At 34.0% G+C, this 12858-nt stretch overlaps 2 protein-coding genes across 2 annotated transcripts in view; one reads left to right on the top strand and one right to left on the bottom strand.

Moving 5' to 3' along the window:
* Nucleotides 1-12858, top strand: part of LOC137930163 (SEC14-like protein 2) — a 37179-nt gene that overhangs the window by 19125 nt on the left and 5196 nt on the right. Inside the window, exons 2-7 of the mRNA XM_068773305.1 lie at nucleotides 6156-6225; nucleotides 7763-7806; nucleotides 8795-8915; nucleotides 9592-9743; nucleotides 10768-10906; nucleotides 11936-12135. Of these exons, the coding sequence (XP_068629406.1) occupies nucleotides 6156-6225; nucleotides 7763-7806; nucleotides 8795-8915; nucleotides 9592-9743; nucleotides 10768-10906; nucleotides 11936-12135 (726 nt within the window). The remainder of the gene's footprint in view (nucleotides 1-6155; nucleotides 6226-7762; nucleotides 7807-8794; nucleotides 8916-9591; nucleotides 9744-10767; nucleotides 10907-11935; nucleotides 12136-12858) is intronic.
* Nucleotides 993-5406, bottom strand: gudu (Armadillo repeat-containing protein gudu). Its single transcript, XM_068773868.1, has 6 exons — nucleotides 4808-5406; nucleotides 4435-4741; nucleotides 4011-4356; nucleotides 3404-3787; nucleotides 2029-2243; nucleotides 993-1124 (listed from the first exon to the last, which is right to left on the bottom strand). Exons 1-6 carry the CDS (start codon nucleotides 5404-5406, stop codon nucleotides 993-995), a joined length of 1983 nt encoding a protein of 660 aa, XP_068629969.1.

The following is a 12858-nucleotide window of genomic DNA, read 5'->3' as shown; positions in this document are numbered from 1 at the left end:
TTGAATCTGATCATAAATAAATTATGCTTAAACACACGTTTTAATGGCAACTTAGTTTGAAAAAATATAAATTATATTCGAATATGAAAATGATCTGTAAAACATTCTTGTTTTTAAGTTTTTTTTTTGCATACATAAATCACACATCTTAAGAAATATAACGGCTACATTTTAAACAAACACTTAAAGCTAATGACTAGTGCAGACCGTTGCAAAATCTTATTTCAAGGCCAAGGCAAAATGGATACAGTCACTTAAGTCACACATTACAGCTTGCACAAACTGTTTACAATCCCAACAGTTGCTAACGACATTTTATGTAATATAGTTATACTACCTCAGAATTTTGTTTAATAAAGAAATTTAATAGTAAAATCAACTGAATATCTTAAATTAAACTTCGGCGTACTCTTTTTCGTTTAAGGTCAACTCTTTTACCACATGAGCCGTTCGATTGTAGAATGATTTACCGCCGAATATAAGAGGTGCTAAGTCACTACCTATTTTAAAAAAATTTACTAGACCTATCATTATTATTTATACGATAAAACATTTCTTTTTCTTTCTCTGTTTCTATATTCTTTTCGAGGCAATTGCTATCCCAGTCAGTTTGATGTTTTTATTTATTGTTGTATTTTAAAATTTATTATATCGTAATATGTATTATACCTTATTTATTATAAGTATATATACATAAGTATGTATGTTTGTATATACATACGTAACATTACATTTACGTTATGTACAAATATAAACTTACAATACCCGTTCATAAATATTGCACATCGACCTTTGGAATGAGACAATCGGCTAATTTCGACTTCGTAGAGTGCTATCTCTGTCCCACACTATGTATATGACGTTTTGTCGTCAGTCGTATTTCGTGCAAAGATCGATATGCAATGTTTATCGCCGGGTACTATAATCAATTTGTATCGAAATCAAATATTGGAACAGTAATTTTAGTATAAAAAAGAAAAACTATTATTAGTTTATTGTTTTAATTTAATTTTCTCAGTAGCCAGTGCTAATTTGCGTATATTGCAAAGACATCCAGCGGAAGCTTCTTGTAGTATCGGATCTTTCGAACCGATTGTCTCTAAAAGAAATTGCACTACGCCTGCCTGTGGATAAATATCTTTGATTAAAAATTATATTAAATACAGTTAAATACAGAAATCGTAAACAGGAAAAAAAAATTATTTCCCTCTACGCAAATACGCCGATCATTTTAAACCACTTTATTTTTTTTTATTGTACATGTTTATTATTTTACTACGGTTAAAATAATTGTGGCAGGAAACAAAAAACAATATAAAAGTCAAGGAAAACTGGAGGTACCTGTCTCTTTGTATATCTGAATATATTACATAATATATACCTATGAAGATAAATGAATTACGTTTAAATGTAACTGTAGGCATGATGAGCAGTGGTAGCTTAGCGGTAGAGGACTGAGACTAACGATCACAGATTCGATTCCCGTGATGCAGCTGAATATAAATCACACTTCGTACATCAATTATATAGCATTGCAACTGTTCATGAATAAGTTTCCAGAGGATGGGCAGTAGCGTCCTCTGCGTACCATAACATCACACCGCAATTGCCAACCCGCATGCCAAGCGTGGCGATTATGGCATATAATAATAAGTATTTATTGGCCTGTTATTGGCCTGTTACATTTCAATATAATAAATAAATTATTTCAACATATGATAGCAAAACAGTGATAACAAACGTCTTTAAATATTAAATCTATTTGCTGACTCATGACCGGTCATCCTGTATATCATCATCGTTCATCTTTTGTACTGTAAATCAGATAATAAAAATTATAAATTACGTACACAAAACACAAAATGAAATAATCCCAGGAGATTAACGTGATATAAATGCAATTGTTCCAACCACAACCATTCGACCCACAAACTGTGAAAGCTTTGATCCCTAACGCTATATTAATCACAATGTGTGATTTGCAAGTCGAGGTTTTGTTCGACTTGCATATCAAGACAATATACTTACAGCATGCATGGTGACGCAATTAATTGAGTAGAACGATAGATGATACAACGCCAATGCAGTTGCTCTATGAACGTTAGGGTCTCGTGACGTCATGTAGTTCACCAGAGGGGTGATGGCGCCGCGTTTCCCAAACTCCTGCCGATTCTGTGACCAGTCGCAACAATACGCGATCGCCACTCCCAAGTTCGCTCGCAAATGATCGTCGGTTGTACTCACTATAAAAAATAATTAATGTAAACCAAAACTATGAGGTTATTGTCCGCTTATCTATCACTTTCCTTTATTCAATTGTGTACATAATTCTGTGACCTCTATTGATGTAAATTTACGATGACAATATTATTCTGGTCGAACTCGGAAGCATTGCGTCAAATTAATTAGAATAAAAAATAACTTTAATGCAAATTTTTGTACATGTATTGTATGTATTATATATTTAAAACTTAAGGTCATTTTCATTGTACAGAACAACATACCAAGGTACACAGTTTAAAATAAATAAAAATTTTAAGGTTTTAGATTCTTTTTTCAAACACCGGTTTTGTAAAAAGCACCTACATAATTGGTAACGGTATAGAAGATGTTGTACTACTAAATCATGACCGCCACTACATCGGGCAACCAATAAAAATAATTCGATAGTAGCACGTAAAGCGGTCAAATCGTTAGACTTCGACGTTTTTATCTATTAAACGAGAGTGAATAGATAGAAAAGAAAGTTTAGTGCCCCACAATACGAAATATCAACGATACTTGTCAAGTACTTAACAACCGACTTGCGATCATGGGACCCGGGATTTAATCCCAAAAAGCAGGACACTATTCATTATAAAGGACGATTATTTATAAATCTAAAATTAATAATAAATTTAAAAATCTTTAAAAGTGGTGAATGTATAGCTCATTTGTAACCAATCAATTTTCAAACCGTAAATTGGCTAGTAACTTTGAAATATGTTACATTAATTTATTTTTTCAATTTGATTGCGACTAGTCAATAAATTCTGGTAGTACAAAGTCTGCAGAAGCAGAATATAAACAATAATTAATTTTAATGTCTGAATTTTTTGAATAACATTGACATACAATGTTATTTTACTTCTTCCTTTTTACACATTTTTGTTTGTGTCTTTATTACTACATTTACTTAATAATAAAATGACAGCAAAGTATCGCCACCGCTCACAAATGTTTAAGGATAATATTTTGAGGTATGTTGGTATGTAATATAAAATTCACTACATTTCTTTCATTCTTAAAACAGCTCTAGGAATACAATTACAGTCTGTACCGTGCTATTTGAGAGAACTTTCTGTCACAACAATGTGAACTAAAGAACTAATACAATACAAAAACTAAAACAATAGAAACGTACCCAACTTTGCTAGCTTAGCTACAACACCGTGATCAGATATAACGGCTAAATTCTCGTTGTCTTTTGCAATAGTCGCAATCGCTGCACAGACCGCTGATAAAACGTTGTGATCATCAGAATCCAGTAAGTCCACTGTCAGTTCCAAAGCGCCGACAAAAGAACGCACCATTTCGCCAGAGTCCGTGGCGTTCTGCACGCATGGACTTAAAGCTAACGCTGCGTTAGTCTGTACCCTCTTGGAGTCGTTCTTCAATAAGGACCAGATTAATCTGACACCGTCCAGTTCGTCTATTTCCATCATGCAATTTTGTTCTTTTGCGCATTCCATTAAAACCAACGGAACGTTCTCTAATAGCGGTTTGTATGTATTATTGAGATGATTTACTAGAAACATCAACAAACACGAAATCGTTAATTATATTAACATTTCAACTCTCGATAAGCTTTTCAATAGTTTTAATACAATAAACTTCATATAATAAAGAAATGATTTAGAAAAAACTTGCAGACTTGATAGTTTATTTCAAATCCAGACTATTTATAATGCCAAGAAAGTAAATCAAATCTTAAAATAAAACCAGAAAACTTGACGTTAACTTATACTTACTAAGCATTTTAATACCACCGGCGGATCGTATTTTATCTCGATTTGGGGGATACTTAGCGCATTCAGCCAATGCACCGGCGACGTTTGTGAGTACACCGTCATTCTCATCATCGAGCAGGCGAACTAATGTTGGAACTGCATCGAGAAAGTCCAACCGTTTTACACTCGCTTCGCTGTTGGCACATTTCCAAAGTGCCCCCGTCACAGCGGCGAGTAGCGGTTTGTTCGCTCTGTTGGTGCTATCTCTCGCAGCTTCCACCAGAAGCTCCAATCCTCCAGCTTCTCTTATCATGTCTCTTGTTATAGGGTCATTTGCACATTTGAATATTGCCAAACTGCAGTATGTCTTAAAACAAATACGATTATTTGTACATGTAGGTACATATAGATTATTTGTACGTATTACTTATTTTTTTTATCTTACCTTCAGATCTTTATCTTCGTTTGCCAAGTGTGTGATAAGATCATCCACCATTTTTTCAGTTTGTATTGCCAATTGAAAAGAGGTTTCACTTGCGCACATTTGCAGTAGACCAACTGCCGGAACGGCTAGGTCGAGGTGTATAGTCTTAAGCAATCGTGCTATTAGAGGAATCATGCCGTATTTTCTCATAGCTTCGCGATTTCTTTGAGACGCAGACATTGACCACAGAGCTTTTGCTCCGGCTCGAGCGATGTCCAGAAATTGAGTCTCTTCTTGATTCAGTTCCTCTCGCGACGTTACCAAATATCTATTAAAACAATAGATTAAAAAAATAAATTTATTGAAAAACATTTTAATAGGATGAAAATATTACCTTTCTTTTATATCCAGCAAATCAATTAGTTTTGGTAATCCACCAAATTTTCTGCAAAATTTTCTACTTTTACGGATCCTGCCTAAATTAGCCATCGTCTCCGCTGCTAATATCTGCACATCTCGAGCGGGATCTGATAATAATCCTACCAAAAGAGGAATAGCTCCTAAGTCAGTGACCTTTTTTCTTATTTCAATATTCGGAGAAATGTCTCTAAGAACTGCTAAACCGCCCAAAATGCAACAAAGGTCTCTAGTTTCTAACAGATTAACGAGAAGTTCCAAGCCGCCAATTTCTTGTATCGCTCTTTGGTTAACTTCAATCGTTAAATCATGATCTTTTAGACAGCTCAGCGCTACTGTAGTAGCTGTTTGATTTCCGGCTTTCATGTATTTGACCAGTTTCTGAATATGCCAATACTCAGGCGGTATTTCCGAAGATTTTATCAAGTCCGCCCAGTTATCTTCAGATGGCGAGGTAGAGGAAGGTGAGGAAGCGGACGTATCAGATCCTTCTGTCACCATTACAATTCTCGGCAAGCCGACAGTATCTTGGCCGCCTTCTGTACTAAACCCCGATATATTATCACCGTCTGTCATGATTTTTCTATCAATAAATTGTCATTCAAATAAATAAACGATTCAATCACAAATAAATATAGTACTCTAAAATCACGAAACGAACTTTTAGTTTGCGTTGTTGACAAAAAACAATTATTTCAATACGGTTGCATGGCAACGGTTTATGGATTTGCAATTCTTTTGTACTAACAATACACACGGTAGATTTCTCTTAAATGCTAAGATTAGACAATTACATTCAAGGAATTCAGTAAACGTCTTGACAAGGATGTAGTAATATTATATATATTCATAAATAAAAATGATCAATCATTTGTTTTGACTGTTCAACGACTGTTAAAAATATATTATCTATATTTTCCGCCCGCCGACTATACGCGAGTTTGAAAAAAAAAACAATTTTTAGCTCGCAATGTATTTACGTAATTACTGCGCCTTGTAACTTGTCCTGGACTGCCAAAGTTAATTAAAGGTGACTGAAGAAAATTTTTAACATCGATATATATGTTTAAGAGAATTACTATCGACTAACTTGCTAGGTTCACCTCGGAAAAAACAATATTCCATTGTTGACATTAATATATCTAGAATATTGAGCTAAATAATACCACGTATAAATTCTATTGACGTTACGAAGCTGTTAAGTAAAACCTATTAAAAAAAATTACGTTCTAATTTTAATTGTATGTCGAAATAAAGGTTTTAATCCTTCTTGTTAACGTCAAGTTCATTATCTACGGGTAATTTAATTTAATCACTTGTTGCAGTTCCGTCGGAGTGTTCGAGATGTTTTGAAACCAGAGCACAATGACCATTATCTTCTGAGGTGGCTAAGAGGTAAATAGTGTTTTTGCAAATTTATTTTGTAACAGAATATTTCTGTTATAATTATTCATCTACAATAATTACACTATTTCAAGTCTGTCTCGAGACCTCTTTTGCAAATCACTTCTCGTATAGAGTATACATTGCATATTGTTTACCAGCGATGCGTATAAATGGAATCAATTTAAAAAAATAATAATAATCCTTATTGTCACGGCTTTTAAACCATTAACACAATCTTAAAAATCGACAGCTAAAACAACAAAATATCAAAACATGTATTTTTTATAATCAACTTTTAATATATTTATTAAAGGAAGTTATTTTAAGCCAATAAGACCTTCATGTCGATGGTATGTAGATGGTGGAAAAGTTTAATAATTATTTTTATTCAATGATTTGATTTACATTTGCCCAAAAATCCGTGAATGAAATGAAACCCTAATATTCCTACCCTAACTGAATAGCCGTGTAACTAAATTCAAAAACAAAACCTAACAAACATTAAGAGAATTTTATCAATTGTACCATAAACAATGCTATATTACAAGACACTGACGTGTGTTAATCACACTAAATCCAAGAGAATTACGAAAAACAAGCTTTAAAAACTTAAAAACGAACTTTATACTAAAATTTTAAATTTCCACTTTCAAGTTGTACAAACTACCTTGACATCTATCAGTCTTTTAAAAGTCAATACCGTTAATGACGTCATGGCTGCGCTTGATCATGAACTCTGTCCATTCTCAATTAGTCATAAACATTTAATGACAATTTTAATAGCATAATTATAAACATAATATACAATGCAACACATAAACTCCACGTACGGGTTGATTGGTCATGGGTGTCAAACCAGTAAAAAGGCCAATGTATGGCATATTTGCTGATAATTAATAACATATATGATACTCCCTGTCCAGAAATCAATAGTTTCTGAAATAATAAAAGACGTAATGATAATATATAAATCCACAGAAGAACCAAGGTCACCGACGTAGCTCGAATAATTGTTTGTCTGAAGTGGCTGTAGGCGAGATACGTCGCTTGTGTACCAAATGGCCGTTGCTACCGACATTTTCTCAACTGGCGACCACGAGCCGGTTGACACGGCGTCGATGGGACCGCTAGTTGCGCTAACGACATAATTGTGGTCACGAGAAGACGGACAGCCCAAGGTCGGTCATCGCGGCTATCCTTGGGGTATTCCTATACCTTGCTAGGCATCCATCCGTGGATATTATGATCATGAATGATAATACAATAAGAAGAAGCTATACAATCATCCCTTTAAAGCTTTTACATGCGCATGTGGTCTGTAAAGTTGTATTCAAAATTAAAATAAGAATTAAGTTCGTAAAACTTTTCAAATACAATTTTTCAGTGCCTATCAATTTTATTTTGACGCCAGAAACATCTTATGTTTGACAAATTGGCAAGAATGCTCGGGCAATATTGTAATTCTTCCTTACCCTAAGACGAGACTGATCCCTGAATGGCATAATAGCATCAGCTGTCCAATTAATATTTATTTTTTTATTTACAGCCCGACAATGGAATGCCGAAGCGGCTGAAAAAATGTTACGAGATGTAAGTTACATTACAAATAGTAATTTTACATTGTATTTCAACAATGACATCACCGATTCTCCTGGAAAGTGTGATATAGACATTGTAACCAGAAGCAAAAACAGATACCTAAGATTCGACTTCATCGAGCTAGTAAATCTTTCTAAGAACAATGTTCACACTTACAATAGGATATTGTTATAGGTGAATTAAAAACATATAACAAATGTATATAATAAAATTTTTATAGGAGACACATAAGCGTACTTTGTAAATAACGTGTTCGTATCCGAGCTATTTCAATGTATTAATTTTGCTGGTCAATAGGAGATTGTAAGCTGCCTAAGTTTGAATTTTAACGAAATAATTCTGAGGTAATTCAGGTATATTATGATCTGTTTTACAACATACACTAACGATACTGTAATGCAATTATACTTAGGTAATGTTAGCGGTACGCAGTGCCTTGTCGAACTGGCAATCTATGTAGCCAGGTACATATATACTATATGTTTGAAATTATGATGCTTGTCATTTTGGCTGTGTGCAGCTTCATCGAAATTGAATAAAAATTTTACTTTGGTAGATCGTAGCCCAGTTAGAACGATGACTTTTGCTCGAATAGGGACTATACCCGCATAGGTGTACAGTGTTGTGGCTATAGTATACTGTCAGTATTGCGAAGCGAGGACTACTCGGCGGTCGGGAACAACGCAGGCCGACCCTGACCGCCCTCGTTTTAACGCGGGCGAGGTGGACATTCGTCCAAAAGGTGGATAGACAAACTTTTCAAGGTCGTCGGAAGACGCTGAGTGCAAATCGTTTCCAAGCGGTCTTATTGGGAATCCATGAGGAAATCCCATGTCCGTCCTATGTTTGAAATCATGATTAGAAAACCAGGAAGAAATGTAATCCGTCCTGTGTTGAATTAAAAATTTTGGATTTGAATTTAGCGTTTTGTGAGAGAACGCTTTAGTAAATTTTTTATTTAAATTTGTAACTATTTTAGTCGCTAAAATGGCGAGAGAAATGGGGCGTGGACACAACACTTGCAAATTGGGAAGCACCTGAAGTACTGGAAAAACACTTTCCGAGCGGCACCACTGGGTTCGACAAAGAAGGATCACCGGGTAAGTTTACCTATCGACTCATTTTTTTATTTCAAAACATTAACAATATTATTGTAAATAAATAATCACTATACTTGGAACCATCAAGCTAATAGCAATATTATATCACATATAGTGTAGTCACTATTATACTTTTGACGTATTATCAGAAGGAAGGTAAGTTAGTTTTCCGTTATTTCATTTACCTATTAATGATATTTCGGATTTAGTTTTTTTATCTATTGTTTATAAGTTTCACCGGATTTGAGTTACCAGTGCGTAGTTAGATTAGACTTTTTTTAGTAAATTAAGATCTAAGCTTCAGAAAGTACCAAGGAGTTCAACGAATATAAACTTTTGTTATAATCATATAAAGTAGAAATTGGTCTGCATATTGTATTAAAGATATTTACGAAAGCTTGTTATGATCTGTGCTTAGTGCTCTACGACGCATTTAGAAATAGCTTTGTAACTGTCGCAGTTGCGGCTTTAATTTGAAAGTTGTATAAATGGAGATACGATTTGATTCTTCTTCCTATCAAATTTAAATTGCTTTCTTAACTTGCATAAGTGATCGTCGTAAAAATTTCAAAGAAAAAATATTTTATATTACAAATAAAAAATAAGTAAGTAAAATAAGTTCGTCCATGACTGTTTTTCTGTTCGTCGACATTAAGGAACGATCCTAACTTTCCAGTAATAATAGTCCCCTTCGTTGGTTTGGATGTCTGGGGTCTGTTGCACTCTGTCACTAGAACTGAGGTCATCCGAATGATCTTACGGCATCTGGAAAACTACCTGGCCACGGCTAGAAAGCAGGCGCTTGTACATGGACCTGTCGCCTTGAAGGTATGTACATATACTGTGTGTCCCATAAATCAACGATAAGCTGAAATCTGGTAATAAGACAAGTAGTGATTAATCCCTGAAGATTAATTCAAAATATCACGTATTTTAAAAATGTCAGAAGTAATATTAATTTTGAGTATATGGTTTAACAAAAAGTATTGTTTACTTTCAAAATTAGGATAATGCAGTATCATTTTATTGCATTAGTTATTTAAGGTAACGTGAAGTGTCCACTGCAAGGCAAAAGCCTCCACTAAAGATCTTCACAATGTCCGGTCGTGCACCGCTTACATCCAGCGACACCCCGCAACCTCCACTATGTCATCGGTCCGACTAGGAAAGCGTCTACACTATATACATTAAATTCATGTTTGTAAGTTCTCAACGAAAGATTTTAAATATTTAACGGAATCAGGCGTTATTTTGCGGAAGTCCATCCTAAGTAAGAAAAGGACCAACATTTAGTCCAAGTGCCAAACACAGAGTGAGTGTTGGCACTAATCGTTGTAACATAACTCCTGAAGATGCCCCGTGGAGGGGTGAAACACGTGTTGAGTGATTTAACGGTGGCAGTTGTGTAATTCGCATTGTTTGCCGCATGCACATTTATCAGCGTGCTGGCGGGAGGTGCACTTTATTGCACGACTACTGCTACATAGCGAATGTAGCTATATATTAGCTATCACTGCATGTGCGTAAGTAGAAAATATTGGTCCTTACGAAAGATTTTAACCAATAAATCTACGTAAACGATGTACACACGAATGCGTGTATTTAGTGATACATATTGTAATGCCATTTACAATTTTCAAAACTGTTGTGGTATGTGAAACGACACCCGCATCTTTCCCTTTAATAAATGTCATACGTCTTGTTAGATTTTAAAACATTTGTCCTTCAGGTTCTAGTATTTTTCAACTTACAAAAGTGTGAGTAAAAATATATATTTAAGAATTAATGCTACACTAATAAATTGTTAAAGGATTTACAAATAAATTTCTAGAAAATTATAAATTTTTATCAGGTTACTGTACTTTTCGATCTGGAAGGCTTCAACATTAGGCAGTACGCGTGGAAGCCCGCTGCGGAAATGGTATTCACGTTACTTCAGCTGTATGAGGCCAACTATCCTGAAATACTGAAAACTTGCTTTATCGTCAATGGTGAGTTTTTTTTTATAGTATTAATTTAGAGTTCCATATAGACACCTCGTAAACATAGCCATCCTAAAAAATATAGTTTTTAAAACTACCATTTAGTCTTATTATTAGTACGACCAATTCGGACACTTTTTTCGCCTATTTGTGTAAAGGAACGACGATGATTTACACAAAGAAAAAAAAATAGAAAAGTCGCCAGAAAAATATTAAATCAATGTTTTTGTTTTTCCGTACAAACTATATAGTTAACTAAAAATCTGTTTCTTAATTTTTTTTATTTATGATTAATAAAAACCCAAAAAGCGTACCAAGATTAAACTAAACCTAAGATATAGATTACCATAAAGCATTATGGTAAATTTTTAATTAATTTCTTAACAAAATTTTTAACTTTAGTCAAAAAAGTATTGACTCTATGGAAAACATCTTTTTTCTTTTTACCCCATAACATCTGCTCATTGCAATGTATATGCCTCAAAGATTGCCAGGATGATCTGCCTTGCTCCTCCCTTCAGCGACCTCCGCTTAATAATTGTGTCTAACAAGGGTCGCGCCCTTGTTAGACACAATTATTAATTATTAACATAATAAGACATAAATCAATGACGAATTCTTTGAAATACAATTGGACTAGGATAAGCCAATAACTTTTATTGGTACGAAGTCTGTTGGGGTAGTTAAAATTAAGCAAAAATTAGCTTTGAGTATTTTAAATTAGGAATCATGAGTAATACTGCGTTTTTACTCAATAATACCGGATTTTGTAAAGTTAGAATTAAGTAATTTCATCGCCGTTTAACGAAGATTTCATTAAGAAGAACAGTGCAGCAGTTTAAGTACTGTTACAAAAATAAGTGATGAAATTTCTAAGTTGTTAGACCGCCTGCGTCGACTTCCCGGTCAATTGAAATTGAGCCTTTATTTTTATTAACGTTATTTATTATTTTATTAATATCTACAAATATTTTTTTAATTCAGTGATTAGTAAATGATTATACCTTTGCTAACAATACCATATTTAATTTTTTGCAGCGCCAAAAGTTTTCTCTTTAGCCTTCTCCGTAGTTAAAAAGTTCATGCACGAATACACTATATCCAAGATTAAGATATACGGTACTGATACAAAGAAATGGCAGGCTCAGGTGTTGGAATTGATTGACAAAGACCAACTGCCTTTGCACTATGGCGGCACCCTGGTGGACGAGAATGGTGATCCTAGATGCAGTCTCATGGTATGTATAATATTACATTTACTGAAGAGCGAGGCGGTCATCTTTGTCCGTCATCTTAACATCCTCGGGCTGTGTAAATGTCCATCATGCAGTGGTGGCAATATCACGTGAGACGAACTCGTGCGTGTATTATATGACGAGACTAAATATATGATCGCAAGATTCATAGATGTGGTGAATACGGCAACCACTGCACAGATACTGTCGTACAACCTGAGGATGGCAATATGGAGTATGGATGAGGAAGTAGTCGCACGAACTTTATTTTTAAAAACAGGACATTGTTAGGGCGTCGTTAAAAACCAATGATTTAAAATAAATAATCATAATAATTAGATAACATCAACTTAATTTTAAACAGTTTACGATTCAAGTTAATAAATAGTTTAAGAGACTTAAACATGCAAAAATGTGAGCAAAAAAAATATTTCGGATATTTAAAACCTAATTGTAAAAACAAAAGCACGGACGCCAATTTCTGCGGAATATAGATTCTAATAATAAAAAAAATACAATAATTTTGATGTTAGCAGATATTAAGACATTATCAATACATGTGTCCCATTATTCAACGTCAATACGAAATCTGCTAAGGCATAAAATTTCACGTACCTTGAAATCTTTATTAATATTTTATGACTTTTTTATTACAATTACAATAATTAATTACATTTTGCTCAATATTGTTAGTGTATCTTTTAAATAAGCAAATAAACATCGGTG

The sequence above is a fragment of the Battus philenor genome, unplaced genomic scaffold (genome assembly GCF_028537555.1).
Source record: "Battus philenor isolate CCGP_79_NKW_IND1 unplaced genomic scaffold, ilBatPhil1.0.hap1 SCAF_6, whole genome shotgun sequence".
NCBI lineage: Eukaryota > Metazoa > Arthropoda > Insecta > Lepidoptera > Papilionidae > Battus > Battus philenor.
Note: the sequence above shows the minus strand (reverse complement) of the source record. Positions and strands in the feature narration are given on the sequence as shown.

Excerpts from the sequence above, each read along its gene's own strand:
- gudu (XM_068773868.1), bottom strand. The coding sequence starts at position 5,406 with ATGACAGACGGTGATAATATATCGGGGTTTAGTACAGAAGGCGGCCAA. Across the intron at positions 3,788-4,010 it reads CGGTGGTATTAAAATGCTTA|TAAATCATCTCAATAATACA; the intron begins GTAAGTATAAGT and ends TGATGTTTCTAG. Across the intron at positions 2,244-3,403 it reads AGCTAAGCTAGCAAAGTTGG|TGAGTACAACCGACGATCAT; the intron begins GTACGTTTCTAT and ends TATTTTTTATAG.